Source organism: Polyergus mexicanus, unplaced genomic scaffold (genome assembly GCF_030449975.1).
Source record: "Polyergus mexicanus isolate NDT 795.1 unplaced genomic scaffold, iyPolMexi1.0 SCAF_13, whole genome shotgun sequence".
Taxonomy (NCBI): domain Eukaryota; kingdom Metazoa; phylum Arthropoda; class Insecta; order Hymenoptera; family Formicidae; genus Polyergus; species Polyergus mexicanus.
In genome coordinates this window covers 1104417-1120278 of record NW_027223333.1, presented here as the reverse complement: position 1 = coordinate 1120278, position 15862 = coordinate 1104417, and the positions used below count along the sequence as shown (strand labels likewise).

Sequence of the window (15862 nt, the reverse complement as noted above, 5' to 3'; positions counted from 1 at the left end):
CCGTTCACGTTGCGGAAGGGGAAGAATCTGGGGGGGGGGGGAAACCGGGTACGTTACGCGGCTCGCTCATCGGGACATCGGGACGCCTTGTGTACGAGTGTCAATCACGCTGCGTCCAGCTGCCGGAGTAGGCGGCAGCGCGAGGACGAGGACGTCTAGATACTGCGGTGCGCATCGAATACCATGGATTCGAGGAGGCAGGAGCGATCGCTGGCGATCGCGTGTCGAGGCCCACCGCCGTTTCCAAGGAGGCCGTGGATGAGCGAGACCGGCGTTGCCGCCGCCGTCGCCTCGGGCAACCTGGGCCTCAAGGGGGTCATAGCCGGTATGTTACTCTCTTTCTCTCCCTCTTTCTCGCGGCGAACGCCCATGCTTCTCTTTCCCCACCCCCTTCCTGCCTCTCCGTCGACCTTTGACACCTGTCAGGAGATCGTTCGCGGAGGAAACCCTTTTTCGAAGTCAGCGCACTCTGGCAAATCGTACGATGGTACGAGAGATCGCGCGATTATGCGAAATTGCATATGTATTTATGTATATATGTATTCACCTCGTAAATACTTTTTCAAGTTTGAGACGTGACGAAGACGTAGCTCCGAATTACGTCCGTTCCCTTGCACCATGACTTTCAGATTTACGTGAATAATTTGCAATTGCAGAAATGTCACAATGTATTTTATAATTCTATAATTTTATTTCTATTTATTATAATTATAATTCCTTTCTCTTATATTTTGCATATTAATTGCATTCTTACTCTTCTGTTGTATTATTTTTTAATGATGGATTTCTTAAACTACTCGCAGTCAGTCTTTCCTCGACAAAAGATATCTTCAATAATTACTTAACGCATATATACTATTTGTTTCTAAAGTTACAAATATACTTGAGAAAATATACAATTGGTATATTTTTAGGTGGTATTACTGGAGGTATAGAAATTTGCATTACATATCCAACGGAATATGTAAAGACACAGCTGCAATTGGATGGAAAAGCCGGTGCTGGCAAAGAGTATACAGGAATAGCCGACTGCGTAACCAAGACTATTAAAACTCGTGGATTTTTCGGCCTTTATAGAGGTTTGTCCGTCCTACTCTACGGTTCTATACCAAAGTCGGCGGTGCGATTTGGTGCTTTCGAGTCAGTGAAGAATCAACTGGTGGATACGGATGGAAAACTCAATGCGCAAAGGAGACTCCTGGCGGGTCTTTGCGCCGGAGTATGCGAAGCTATTTTCGCAGTCACTCCGATGGAGACGATTAAAGTGAAATTTATCAATGATCAACGTTCGGCAAATCCAAAATTCAAAGGATTTTTTCATGGAGTGCGCTTGATTGTAAAGGAACACGGTAGGATAATTAGTTTGAGAGAAAATAAAATTTAATTTAATTCTTCAAATTTCAAGAAAAATATATTATATGACAACGAAATCTGAATTTGCTCGTATCGGTCTTTTGTGTGAATTCTTTTGTTAGATTTATTTTATTTTAACTTTTTATTAATCTATGTTCTTTTATTTAAATAAATTTTAATATACTTAAATTATAATTTACTTACGATATACATACAACATATACACACAAAAAAATATTATAAAATTGTTTTAGCAATATAAGTGTCATTATACAGTTTAACCTTCAATCCAATTAAGAGTTACATAATTTTATTTAATTGGGTCAGCAGATTACAACACATGCTTACACAGTTGGTTCATCACAGTACATTGTAAAATATTCAACTTCTTGTTTCTATATTAAATAGCGAATACATAATTATAATTAGAAAAGAAGTTTATTAAAAAATTCATTATATATAAATAATAAATTAGAAGTGCAATTATATTTAATTATAGTAGGAAATATGTTAACAGTAATACATGAGCTACTTTTAATGTATATAGGTTTTAAAGGAGTGTATCAAGGAGTAGTACCTACGATCTTAAAGCAAGGATCCAATCAAGCTATTCGTTTCTTTGTAATGGAAACATTAAAAGACTGGTACAAAGGAGGTGACAATACCAAAAGTGTTCCTAAAGTAGTTGTTGGTGCATTTGGTGCAATTGCTGGTGCAGCATCCGTTTTTGGAAACACACCTATTGATGTTATAAAAACTAGGATGCAGGTATATAATATGCATATCATATATACTTATATATTTATATTGAAAATTTTATGCATATATATTTATATATATTTATATATATATGTTATTAATTTCTTTAAAACTGTTTAGGGGTTGGAAGCTTCAAAATACAAGAATAGTATGGATTGCGTGATTCAAGTATGGAAGAAGGAGGGTCCAATGGCATTTTACAAAGGAACCATTCCACGACTGGGCAGAGTATGTTTAGATGTCGCTATAACATTCATGATATATGATTCCTTCATGGAACTTTTCAACAAAGTATGGCCTTAGGTCTGTCGCATTTTGTATATACACATTATACATTTTTTCAAATTTTACAAATATTGCTTTCATATTGACATACTTTTTATAAGCATATTTGTATGACATATATATTTGTTTCGTCAGAGTTTATTTATCTTATTTAAGATATATGTATATATATATATATATATATATATGTGCGCGCGATAAAAGCTTTCCAGCTTGGGAGTGTTTGTGTAAAAAATTAGGAAAACAAAAATATCGCAAATGCATTATATTTGATCGATTTTAAATCGATTTTTATGTAACATAGAGAATAATTTTGCACAATGATGTGATGTTGCTACCTCTAGCTCTAGCATTTATTTATAATGTGCAGTGCACAAAAATTATTATTTTAATTGTGAAAGCTTCGTGTTTTGTTGAATTTGTGTTTTATTCATAAATATTTAGTTATATATTATTTAGTTATAAAATATTCTAATAACAATATTCTGCAACGACATACATTCCTGGAATCACATTCGTTCTAAGTTATAAATGAGAATAACATCTTCATAAATTCCTGACGCGAGTGGAAATAGTCTATATATAATATATCTGTATGCCAATACATAGATACATGTCCATTTATATATATATATATACACACAGTGTTAATAATAAAATATATTTATATACAATTTTGTGTAAAGAAAAATAGCATATTTAATGACCGAGCAGGGAAAAAAACACTTCAACGAATTTAATTTTGTATTATTTCTCACATCCGAAAGGATCAGACCAATGTTGCAGAGATAAAGATAAGAGAACGTATATTAATAAAAAAAAGTTTAATCTTATTTCTATGAAGTCATTTCTTGACATATATAATCTTTTTTCTGATAACTAGGATATGTATATAAGTAATATACAAATATATGATAATATTTACTTTGCATAAAAGAATATGTCAAACTAATATTTCAAAGTGGAATTTTGTTTGAAAATTGCTAGAATCTGATCTTTTATTCGTTTTAATATATCTATTTTGCTCCCAGTAATAGTTTTTTTTTTCTTTTACAAATTGGCATAGCTCCAAGACTACAAAAATAGTTTGGAAAACTGTCTGAATCTAAGAACGAACGACTTTTTAAAGAGCGCATACTTGTGAAATGATTCAACTTTCGATTTCGTTTATTTAAAAAAAAAATATAATTCCGATATAAATAAAATATATATTTTTATTAATATAAAAAAGTATAATATCAAAAAATATATATATGATCGATTCCATATACATGTTATTTAAAAATTTCAGATCTTAATTATACAGAAAAGATTGGTACAACTTTCCCTCTCATTATATATAGAAGAAAGTCCTTCCATCATTCGTACTTTTATATATACATGGTATTCCGGTCATAACGGTTTCTCTCTGGTTAATACAAAGAATATACCCGGTTATTTCCAGAACGTCTCATACAATTTAAATAATCGATGAATTTAGATAAAATTTACTGAACACGGTTGCCCTTTTCTCCAATATTCGGGAGGGGGGGGGGGCGATTAATGCGTTTAGCATTAGCGGATATTGCTACTGTTGCACGCAATCGGGGCACGCTCATCGCGGGCCCCAGTATCTTCGCACGCGTGATCCGCCTCTTTACATATGTATATGTATGTGCGCGCGGGCGCGGATGCTGAGGATACTGTTGCAGAGCAAGTGGGCAACACAACTCTGCGCCGAGGGTCCATCAATAGGGCCCGATGAGGGAGAGAGAGAGAGAGAGAGAGAGAGAGTAGCATAGAAGAAGCAAACAGCCGGGCAGACAGCAGTGCCGGCCTCGCTTTGGGCCCAACGGGGGGACCCGGGGTCACATTCCAAGATGGCTGTGCCTGAGGAATGCAGTGGGTGCCCCCCTAAGACGCCTGGCTCCCTCCTTTTTTATTAATCCCATTTGCCCGTTCTAGCGAAAAGAAACCTCCTTTATTGCTGCTCATAGTAAAACAATGTAACGGGTTAAGTGTTAGTTTGCGAGATACAAAATACAACAAGCCAACGAGGGAAGGCGCCAAGATAAGTCCTATCGCGAAAGAGAGAAAGAGAGAGAAAAGGGTCGCACATTCAAAATCCGGGGTCTGTTTTTCACGCCAGCTCGCCGCGTTGCAGATGATGCCCATGCCAGAGGATGCTACTAGCTCGTCTTAAACAATGTCTCATAGGGATATCTCTGAGGTAACGATGAATTTTCTATCGTCCTGCGATTTTGGGCCCGATCTCGGGTCAATATCTTGTTCTCGCACGTTATATATTTTTTATTATATAATGTTTTGATTATTTTTTTATTGAATTCGAATTAGTTTGATTTATATATATCTATTAAAACCAATGTTTTTAATTTATATGTATAATAATTTATCTTACTTTATATACAATAAATATTATATTTTTTCACATTGGTTAATATATTAATTTTATTTCTTATCTTTTCTAATAAATAAAAAATTGTTTATATACATATTATTATTTATAAATAATATGAAGCATGAAAATGTATCTGATATTATCTTCTTTATTTTTCAGTTTTATGTAGAGAATTTTTTCTAAAGAAGAAGTTATATTTATGTTATTGATTTTATGTTACATATTAAACATCCATTATGCTTTATTACTGCTCTTATCAGAATGTACTTCTCGTTTTAAAGTTTTATAGTTTTTTTTATATATGATTTTTTTATAAACACAGATATCTTTCTTTACTTATATATACAGATATCTTAATTTTATCCATTGATAAAAGAACGAAAAAATTTCTTGATATAAAACTGTCATTATTTCATGATACTCAGGTGGATCCCGAAGGTACGTCGGCCTTGGCCGCTGGATCCAGGGCACTATTCTTGGAAACGGTGCGCAGGAGTAATGCGGCATGCCAGAATGGAGATTATGCGCTTGCTGCAACATTGTATACGGAAGCCCTTGCCTTGGATCCCCTCAGTCATGTATTATATTCAAACAGATCAGCTGCAAGGCTCAAAATGGGATTATTTGCAGCCGCGTTACAGGATGCTGTCAGAGCTACCGAATTGAGCCCACAATGGCCAAAGGTATATATCCTCTTTCTTTTTCGTTTCTGCTGTTATATATTACACATTTTTTTATACATCACATATCTGTAACAACCACTTTACCATCAGGCATACTATCGGCAAGGAGTTGCCCTGCAATGCCTAGGACGTCACGGAGAGGCGCTTGTTGCCTTCAGCACGGGATTAGCTCATGATGCGTCCAATCATCAATTATTATCCGGTCTAGTAGAAGCGTCTCTAAAGTCTCCGTTACGACAGACCTTAGAGCCAACGTTTCAACAGCTGCGCGCGATGAAACTCGACGAATCCCCGTTTGTCGTCATATCGGTTGTCGGCCAAGAGTTACTCGGAGCTGGACAATACAGAGCAGCTGCTGGCGTGCTCGAGGCTGCTCTCACAATCGGTTCATGTAGCTTAAAACTAAGGGGATCCGTATTTTCCGCTCTATCTAGCGCGTATTGGGCGTTGAACTCTTTGGATAAGGCGATAAATTATATGCAACAAGATTTGGGTAAGCAAAAGTAACAATAAGATACTGTAAATAATCTAATGTTTTTTACATCGACTTTAATTCGTTATTCTTTTTCTTGTAAAGATAAAATAAGACTTTTTTTTATTACGATAAAAACTTTCAGGAGTGGCACGCTCTTTAGGAGACACGCAGGGCGAGTGCAGAGCCCATGGAAATCTGGGCTCCGCTTATTTTAGCAAAGGTAGCTTCAAGGAGGCTTTAACGGCTCACAGGTATCAACTTGTTCTGGCTATGAAATGCAAGGATACACAGGCGGCGGCTTCGGCATTGACCAGTCTGGGACACGTGTACACAGCGATCGGCGATTTGCCGAACGCTCTAGCCTCTCACAAGCAATGCGTACAATTGGTGAAACAGATGGGCGATCGACTGCAGGAGGCTCGCGAGATTGGCAATGTCGGAGCGGTCTACTTAGCGATGGGTGAATTCGAAAGCGCTGTCGATTGTCATACGCAGCATCTGAGAATAGCTAGACGGCTAGGTGATCGTGTGGAGGAGGCGAGGGCTTTTAGTAATTTGGGATCATCTCATCATTATCGTAGAAATTTTGGGCAAGCGATGACTTATCACGAAAACGTTTTAAGAATAGCGCAAGAACTCGGCGACAGGGCTATAGAGACCAGGGCATACGCGGGATTGGGCCATGCCGCTAGATGTGCAGGTAATAATAATAATAATAATAATAATAATAATAGTAATAATAATAATAATAATAGTATTGTTACTTATAAAGCTCTGTATTATTATTGTACTGTAATATATTATATGATTTCATATATATCTTTTAATACTTATTTCTGTTTATGCATATAAAATATAATTTTATTAATATAGGCGATCTGGGGCAAGCCAAGCTTTGGCATCAGAGACAGCTCGACGTCGCATTGGTCACGAAAGACAAGATAGCTGAGGGACGAGCTTGCAGTAATTTGGGCATAGTATATCAATTGCTTGGCGAACACGATGCTGCTTTAAAATTACATCAGGCTCACTTGGGAATCGCGAGATCATTAGGGGACAAAGCCGGTATGGGTAGAGCCTATGGTAACATCGGCAATGCTTACAATGCTTTAGGTTACTACGAACAGGCTATCAAGTACCATAAGCAAGAGCTGACGATAAGCAAAGAGGTAAGATTCTTGAAAATAAATGACATTATCGTTACAAAACTATGTATTAAATTCATCGTATTCTCGATTTATACTCAGGTTAACGACCGTAGCTCGGAAGCTAGCACGCACGGAAACTTGGCAGTCGCTTATCAAGCTGTGCAAGGTCACGAAGCGGCATTGAGACATTACCGAGCTCACTTGGCCATAGCGCGCGAACTGAAGGACACGGCTGGCGAGGCGTGCGCATTGTTAAATCTTGCCAATTGCCTTTCTTCGCGCGGCAAATTTGAGGAGGCAGTGCCCTATTACGAGCATTATCTTATGCTGTCGCAAGAGTTGCACGATGTGGAGGGAGAAGCTAAGGCGTGCCACTTTCTGGGATACGCTCACTATTGCCTAGGAAATCATCGAGAAGCAGTGAGATACTACGATCAGGATTTAGCGCTAGCGAAGGACTTGCAGGATAAATCTGGAATGGGAAGAGCTTACTGTAATCTAGGATTGGCTCACTTGGCGTTGGAAAACTTAGACACTGCTTTGGAATGCCAGAAATATTATTTGGGTAAAACTTGTGCGAATACATCCCTTGTAATAAATTTTTCTAGTAAAAGTATTAAAAGTTTGTAGAAAAGAATATACTATAAACAAAATAAGAATACTATAGTATATGTAAACGAAAAAATAAAAGACATTTATTTAATGATAAAAAATATGTTGAAAAAAAAAATATATATGTATATATATATTCAAATATTAGAGCAATAATTATAATTGAATAACCGTTAATCATTTGATATCAGCGATCGCGCACATGACCAAGCATCTGGCCGGCAAGTTTCGCGCTTTGGGAAATATGGGCGACTGTTTATTACGTATGGGAGAAGCAGAGGAAGCTATCAAGATGCATCAACGTCAATTGAACTTGGCGCGTCAAGCCGCCGATCGCGGCCTAGAAGCGGCTGCCTATGGCGCACTGGGAATCGCTCATCGAGCTATGAAAAACTTGGATAAAGCACTCGGTTTTCATACACAAGAGTTAACTCTGAGGCAAGAAGCCGGCGACTTGCGCGGCGAATGCAGGGCGCACGGTAATCTAGGCGCAGTGCACATGGCACTAGGACAGTACACTCACGCGGTTAAATGTTATCAAGAACAGTTGGAAAGAGCGAAGGAACTAGCGGATTCCGGAGTTGAAGCTCAAGCATTAGGTAATTTAAGTCTAAATTAAATGTTCAAAATTTTTCACTCATAAAAGAAATTTAACAATAATAAACACATATAATGCGTGTTAGAATTGTGAAGGAGGCAACTCTCTTCTTATGCGAAGATAAATCAATAATATAAAACAAAATCATTTTTATTCAAAACTTAGTTTTCAGAAATTTGATTTTGAAGATTGAAAGATTAAAAATATTTTTTCGCTTACTATCATTTTTTATTACAGGAAATTTGGGTATAGCTAGACTTAATATGGCACATTACGAGGATGCCATTGGTTATTTCGAGCAGCAATTGGCAACTTTGGAGCCGCTAATCACCGGTACGGCTTTACTCGATAAAACTCGAGCACTCGGAAACTTAGGAGATTGTTACGAGGCTTTGGGAGATCTGGAAGAAGCTATCAAATGTCACGAGCAACAATTGACAGCCGCAACGAAATTGAAGAGCATAAGAGATCAAGAGAGGGCGTATAGAGGATTGGGAAGAGCACGCGAGGCTACCGGAAACTTACCGGAAGCTTTGGTGTGTTTTGAAAAGAGATTAGTGACAGCTCACGAAGTGGACAGTCCCGAAGCGAGAGGTGCTGCTTATGGGGATCTAGGTAAATTGATATAAAAATTAAAATTAGGTTATAATTTTAAGTTCTTAGAAAAAAATAGATTATACTGATGAAAAATAAATTAGAAATATTCTTATAATAGATATATATGTTTCTATGCGAATCACGCGAACTCTTTCTTGATTGTGCGAACTGATTCTAACATTTAATCTGTAGGCAGAGTACATGCCGCGTTAGGTAATCATGAGCAAGCCGTCAGTTGTTTGTCCCACCAATTGGCCCTCGCTCGCGGGTTGGGTGATAAAGCGGCCGAGGCCGAAGCAGCCAGCGGTTTAGGAGCGGTACATCTTCTGATGGACGATCCGAATTCCGCATTACGCCATCATCAATTGGAACTGTCGATCGCTGAGGGTCTGGATGCCGCCGGATTGCAAGCTCGCGCCTGCGCCAATCTAGGAGTGACTCAGGAGACTTTAGGGCAATACGAAGAAGCTATAAGATTGCAGGAACAATCGTTGAGTTTGGCAGCTGCGGCGGGGGATCAACCCGCTCGAGCAGCGGCTTTCACGAGTCTGGGGAGACTTCATCATCTATATGGCGATCTGCCTCGCGCTCTAAGTTATCTGCAGTCTGGTCTGTCTCTATCCGAGGGTCTGGGCCGAAGGGAAGAAGTCGCAAGATTGCGACACAGACTTGGTCTCGTGCACTGGGAAGCCGGAGAAGCAAGCATTTCCGTGGAACACTTGGAGAAAGCCGCAAATTTGTTAGAATCATTAGACGGAACTTCAGTGTCCCTTACTTGCGGACAACTCAGTCGAATCGAGTTGCTATCAGAGACGTACACAATGTTGCAAAAAGTACTCATCAGTCTGAATCGAGCGGAAGAGGCTTTGAATTGGGCGGAAAGATCCAGACGTTCAAAGAGTAATTCTCTGGATGATACGGTTCATTATTCAGAGATCATTGATCGACAGCGCGGGGTTATTTTATACTATAGGTACGAGTTTTTTGCAAACAAATATCTTAACTTTTAGCATAAGTAAAATATAATATTATCTATAATTAAAATAATTATCTAAAATTGTATTTAATATTTGTCAAAGTGTTTTTTTATTGTTTGAGTTTCTCAGAAGATAAAAACGATTGAACAAAATGATTTCAGCGAGGTGGGATGTGAACTGCATGCATGGTGCTTGGCACCAGGACGCGGATTGTTACGATTCCACTCCGCAACTTTGGAAGACGGAGTAGATCTAGAGAAAAGAGTTCTTCAAGCGCGCGAGGCGCTGCTGGACGAGAGCAATGAACTTATCGAAGAATCCACCAAGATCCCATCAAGGGGTCATCACTTGAACGCCAGTTCTTATAGTTTGAGCAGTCTCTTCAGTGTCGGTTCCATAAGCTCTCGTGCTGGAAGCGCACGTTGGGGACGAGGTGCGAAAGGACCTACGTGGCAGGCGCCGTTACCGATACAAGTGCTATATGATCTTCTTCTTACTCCATTCGAGGATCTGCTACCGCCAGCGCGAAAGGAACTAATCATGGTGGTGGAAAAGTCGCTTTACTTGGCCCCGTTCCCGGCTTTGCAATCCAATCCGGGCGAAGATTATCTATGCGAGAGATTTTCGTTGTTAGTAGTGCCGTCTCTCGCAGCTCTCAGAAAAAGATCTAAGACACCTGTACTAGAAGGTGGTGCTACTGTGGCCGCGCTGGTCGTCGGAAATCCCGTTCTACCAGAGGACATTCGAGAGGAGTATAGTTGGCCAGAGAGCGTCGCTTCCACCGAAACTGAATCTGAGATAGTCGCCGAATTGTTGGAAGCACGCGCGATGACTGGTTAGTGTCAACTGTTGCTACATATACACAAAGTTTTTTATTTCCTAATTTTGTGAAAGATAAAAAAAATTTTCACTCTTATTGCTCATAATAGGACTCGAAGCTACCAAATCGGCGGTTCTACGATCTCTACCGGATGCGGAGTGCGTTCATTTGACGGTACCGATCTTCTGGAACACCGGCAGCTTAGCGTTTTCGCCCGACCAATGCGAGGAGCCATCCGAAAGACCGGAATATCTCATAAGTCAGGCGGATTTACTCAGATTGAAAATGTCTGCTCGTCTAGTAGTCGTATCCAGAGGTCACGGTTGGAATAACATGGAGTGCACGAATGCTACATCAGACGGTATACAGAATCTCGCCAAGACTCTGTTAAATGCGGGTGCGCAATGCGTGCTGATAGGAATGTGGGCGGTACCGCCAACTGCCGGCAGTATTCTGCTACGGGCTTTCTATAGTGCGATGCTGCAAGGCGCGAGAGCGTCGCGTGCACTGGCTGAAGCGATGCAGACTGTCCAGCATACTAGACATTTCGCTCATCCCGCTAACTGGGCCGGTTGGCTACTCATTGGCGGAGACGCGAGATTATCCAATAAGGTAAAATAAACCTGATTTAACAATGTATTTTCTTTAGATTAGACGTTTTGTATTTCATGGTTTTAATTGTGTGAGACGTTTAACGGCTGTATTTTCTATTGTCGTCAGGTCGCGCTCATGGGTCAGGCATTGGCAGAATTGCTGCGCGGTGGTCCCGAGCAAAGTAGAGACGCGCTGCGAGTGACACTTCATCTGGTGGAGAAATCGTTGCAGAGAATTCATCGCGGACAGAAGAATGCAATGTATACGACTCAGCGCAGTATTGAGAATAAAGTGGGCGCGGCTACCGGTTGGCGAGAGCTTTTGATGTCTGTGGGATTCAGATTTGAGCCAGCCGGCAACGGAATACCGTCCTCTGTGTTTTTCCCACAAAGCGATCCTGAGGAGAGACTGACGAGATGCAGCGCCAGCTTGCAAGCTCTATTGGGCTTAGGTCAATCGTCGTTGCATGCTTTAGCTAGGCTTTTACAGGTACTGATTTACTTTTATATTTAAAAATTTATTTTATTTATGATTTTTTAATATATATATTTTTAATTTTTAATCATTTCAATCGCTGGAAATATTTTACAGGCACCAGAAGCTGCAGAAGATGTCATTGCTGCCATGAGAAGAGCCAGTTGTGCCACGGAAGGACAAGAAGTTATTTTGCCTGTATACGTTTGGAGAGCATCAGGATCGCATGAACTGTTCGCTAGCTTAGGTTTTGACTTGATGGAAGTCGGACAATCGGAAGTGACATTAAGAACAGGCAAACAAGCCTCGCGTAGAGCTGTCCAGTTTGCTTTTCAAGCTCTTCTTGCATTGTTTGGTAAATTAAATAATTTATATCATGCAATATATTAGTGTAAATAAAACGGCTTGACCCATTTAATGTAATATAATACTTTTACGATAGAAGAAATTTTATTTATAAATATAGATCAATAATATACATCCGTGTAACATATTACAGATACACAGGAAGCACCGAAAAGTCTTAGCTTAGATTCGAGCAGTTCCATGGAAAGTTTAGCTTCCGTGGCTAATATCGAGAAAAATCTCGAACGACCTCGACTGGGAGGAGCGTTCACAAGTTATGTACGACATCGTGGCGAACCAGACGGAAAAACTATGGAACCGCCGAATGTCTTGATACCAGCGTCGCGACAGCCATGTCTAAATGATGGAGGTATATATAAATATTTCAAGCTACAAAAGAGAGCGCGTGCAAGTTAACTTTCTATTTATTAAATATTAAAAAAATAATTAAAAAACTTTATAATTGGAAAAAAGAATCTTATATAAAAATTAATCGAAAATATCGAAATTTTCTAAATGTATTGATGTGTTCCAGGCGAATCAGACGTAGCATTTACACCTAGTCCTCCCGTGGCGCTCAATTTGAATCACCAGACGCGAATCCGGAATCTCTATCCTGATCAGAACTCATTAAGACCCGGCTCGAGTTCGAGCAGTTCGGTGACAGATTGGGATAACGGCCACGCCACTGTATTGAGACGTCAACCGTTACCGCCGCTGCCGGCCACCATGCTGGAAAGGTTGAGCGTGAGAACGGAAGTTGGAACGTCCAATTTATCGCGGAAGCTGCGGCACTCCGCGGCGACCAGCGAGGATATCTGCAACCCGCAGACTGATGCGACACAATCTACAGAAACGCATCCACCAAACTTGCGGAACCTGGCCACCTCTCTGACAAGTCTGACGCGTGAACTCACGCCCACGATTTCCGAGGTGTATCACGAGCGAAATCTGGGATTAGGTTTGGCGCCATCCTTGTCGAAGTTGCTGGAGGAGGTAGGCACCGTGTCCACTGAAAACGAGGAGACGCAATCGGCGAAAGCGATAGATCACAATCAAACGCAGAATTGGATACAAAACGAGCCGGAGCTCTGCCGAAGAGACGAGGCTGACGGTAGATCTATCGCCGAGTCACAATGCAGCGCAGCCAGTTCGAATAAAATACCTCGGAAGGCTCCCGCGCCACCGGTATAGATTATTTTTATATTTATAAATTAAAACGTAATTATATGCGGGAAGAATATAGTACTGGGTACCAAAGAATGGGAGACATATACATCGAAGAACCGATTGCTGCCGCTGGCAGTAAACGATCGACGAAGAGCATATTAACTTATATTTGTCAATATGTCTTCGTATTCGAACTAAAACACTTCGTAGAAAAATACACTAGCCATCTCATAAATGCCTTAATATACACTAGATGCATTTTTGCATACATGTTTGTTTTACGTATCGAACCTCGTGGAATAATACGAGCTCTAATACGTACCAGGATGACATAATTTCGTTAATAAACCGTAGTATATGCTTAAGTATAATTTTAATTGTAATCCGTCCAAACGTTTATAATTATTATATAAGGCAAAAGATGACTACGAAGTTTATACATTGATCAGTTAAAAGAATTCATTCCTCTACATATTCGTCTTCAATACATATGATCAATACTCGCTTGTTTATGATAGCTTTAGCTGCACCAACATCTAAACTCTAACTTGATTACCATATTTCACACAATATTATGCATGTTGATTTTATGCAGAGAACGCGATAGTTAATTCAGATTGTATACCCTATGTATACTTACAACACTTCTACATTAGTATTTTGAAATGTACACGCACGAGTATGTTTTATATATTAATTTTAAGAGAAATTTAAGATAAGCTGCAATACTTCTTTTGTTTAAAAATTATAAAGAGTATATATTTCAACGAAAATATCTTATTCAAAAGAACATCAATTTAAAATTCTATTTTTTGCAAAGCGACACAGATAATACAGATCATGTAATAGTCTTTTCAATATATACATACATGAATATTAAAAATTTGAAATATTAACATTACTTTTATCATATTTAATTTTTCTGTATATATAGGAACTGGAAAATTTTAACGACAGACTGATAATTTAAATAATAGGTAATATGTGTGATGATATTAAAAATAAATGATAAATATATATATATAAAATCATAAAGTACATAATAAAAATATCGTGATTTTTATTTGATGTTTATTTGATGAATTAAAATAATTTCAAATGTCCAGTTACTTGATCTATCAATTTTGCTGGCCCAGGTCCGACCCCGCACACTGTTTTACTTCCTGCTGCTATTTGCGTATGTCCTGCATCTTGTACAATGTTCGATAACAGACCTACGGCTTTAGCTTGCTTTTCTATTTCCACAAGAGCAGCTTCACTATCAACCTGAAAATCAGAGTACCTTTTTTTCATACATATGTATAAAAGGTGTGTGAAAAGATATTTATTTCAAGTATGTATATTTAAATATATTTATTCACAATGTCAAATAACATTCTTTTTTTATTAAAACCTCATAATCTATACAGATCGTATTGTGATTCTTTTAATATATTGAATTGATAGAAGAAATACAAATTTATCATATTTTATGAAAATATATTCTTTCTCTCTTTATTTCCTTTTATATCAATCATCGACATCTATTATTAATTTAGATACAATACCTTAAGGGTGATCTTAGCTTGGCCAGACTCTTCCCAAGCTTCCAAAATTTTTGGATGTTTTCTGACAGCCTTGTATGCTGCAACAGCAGCATGAGAACATTGCGCTGCCACTTTTCCCTTTCCCATTTTCAAATCTGTTCTGATTACTAGAATCAACTTATAATTATCGTACTTGTCAGTATATACCTATATACAAAAAATACACAATTGTAAATATTGCAAATTATTAATAGTTGAAGTTCTTTTAAGCAATTGATAACAAGTTGAATTGATATTTTTACCGCATTATTATCCATTTCGTCTTCAGAGTCTTCTGAAAATTGATTACTTCTTTCTTTTATCATGCCCATGAATCTAAACAAGCAATAACCAAAGACAGTTGCAACTATAAAAACAACTTTTGGATCTGTAGCTTGTGCTACAATTGTCTCAGTGACGTCGTACATGACTTTTATTAATATCTGATAAGATAAAATCTGTAAATGGGTATATGTAAGTTAAAAGATATTAAGAACGATCATTATTTATAATAATTCAAAGAAATGTAAATAATATATTAGATAAGTCAAAGAATGCTATAATAAAGCATTGTAAAGTAATAAAGATAATCTACAAAATATTACGATTCATACAAATGTTTAATATCTCACGTATTGTTAAAAAATATCGTATATTTTTCGAAGTAAATATTTTCGAGCAGTTTTCAGAACTTGTAGACATTTTAAGCTCACATAGAAGAAAGAGAAAATTCATCCAAACTCACGTTCATGAATTTTCATAAATCTTTTCTGTCACGCATTTGTTTATATCTTTTGATATATATTTAAAATAGCTACATAACATTTCGTTACCGAAAATCAAGATCTCATGGGCTCACGATCTCGATGACAGATGATTTCAGTAATTTTTTTTTTATAGACATAGACTAACGAATATACAAAGTTTTGCGCTCATAGCACAGTGAGTGTGTTCGAAGAATTCGCTATCAGCACTATTTAGGGCCAATTTCACCAAGTCCGATTAGATG

At 38.2% G+C, this 15862-nt stretch overlaps 3 protein-coding genes across 6 annotated transcripts; 2 read left to right on the top strand and 1 right to left on the bottom strand.

Annotated features, from left to right (window-relative positions):
* The first annotated feature begins 49 nt into the window (after window positions 1-49).
* Window positions 50-3215, top strand: Sea (mitochondrial citrate transporter scheggia). Of its 3 annotated transcripts, none has more exons than XM_070306251.1 (4): window positions 50-325; window positions 915-1349; window positions 1901-2121; window positions 2233-3214. In XM_070306251.1, exons 1-4 carry the CDS (start codon window positions 184-186, stop codon window positions 2413-2415), a joined length of 981 nt encoding a protein of 326 aa, XP_070162352.1. In that variant the 5' UTR covers window positions 50-183; the 3' UTR covers window positions 2416-3214. The 3 variants fall into 3 exon arrangements, with proteins under 3 accessions (XP_070162352.1, XP_070162353.1, XP_070162354.1); XM_070306252.1 differs by lacking the exon at window positions 50-325 and adding an exon at window positions 354-487 and having other exon boundaries at window positions 2233-3215; XM_070306253.1 differs by lacking the exon at window positions 50-325 and adding an exon at window positions 567-668 and having other exon boundaries at window positions 2233-3215.
* A 725-nt stretch (window positions 3216-3940) lies between these two features.
* LOC138938630 (tetratricopeptide repeat protein 28) lies at window positions 3941-14565 on the top strand. Its single transcript, XM_070305779.1, has 15 exons — window positions 3941-4606; window positions 5221-5478; window positions 5569-5971; window positions 6096-6653; window positions 6827-7122; window positions 7201-7666; window positions 7905-8312; window positions 8549-8926; window positions 9101-9881; window positions 10047-10720; window positions 10815-11317; window positions 11426-11788; window positions 11891-12128; window positions 12273-12488; window positions 12654-14565. Exons 1-15 carry the CDS (start codon window positions 4583-4585, stop codon window positions 13310-13312), a joined length of 6225 nt encoding a protein of 2074 aa, XP_070161880.1. The 5' UTR covers window positions 3941-4582; the 3' UTR covers window positions 13313-14565.
* Window positions 14119-15730, bottom strand: LOC138938631 (peptidyl-tRNA hydrolase 2, mitochondrial). Of its 2 annotated transcripts, none has more exons than XM_070305780.1 (4): window positions 15599-15730; window positions 15117-15311; window positions 14836-15021; window positions 14119-14554 (listed from the first exon to the last, which is right to left on the bottom strand). In XM_070305780.1, the coding sequence occupies exons 1-4, from the start codon at window positions 15602-15604 to the stop codon at window positions 14372-14374; spliced, it is 570 nt and encodes a 189-aa protein (XP_070161881.1). In that variant the 5' UTR covers window positions 15605-15730; the 3' UTR covers window positions 14119-14371. The 2 variants fall into 2 exon arrangements, with proteins under 2 accessions (XP_070161881.1, XP_070161882.1); XM_070305781.1 differs by lacking the exon at window positions 15599-15730 and adding an exon at window positions 15486-15584.
* Between the last annotated feature and the right edge of the window lie 132 nt (window positions 15731-15862).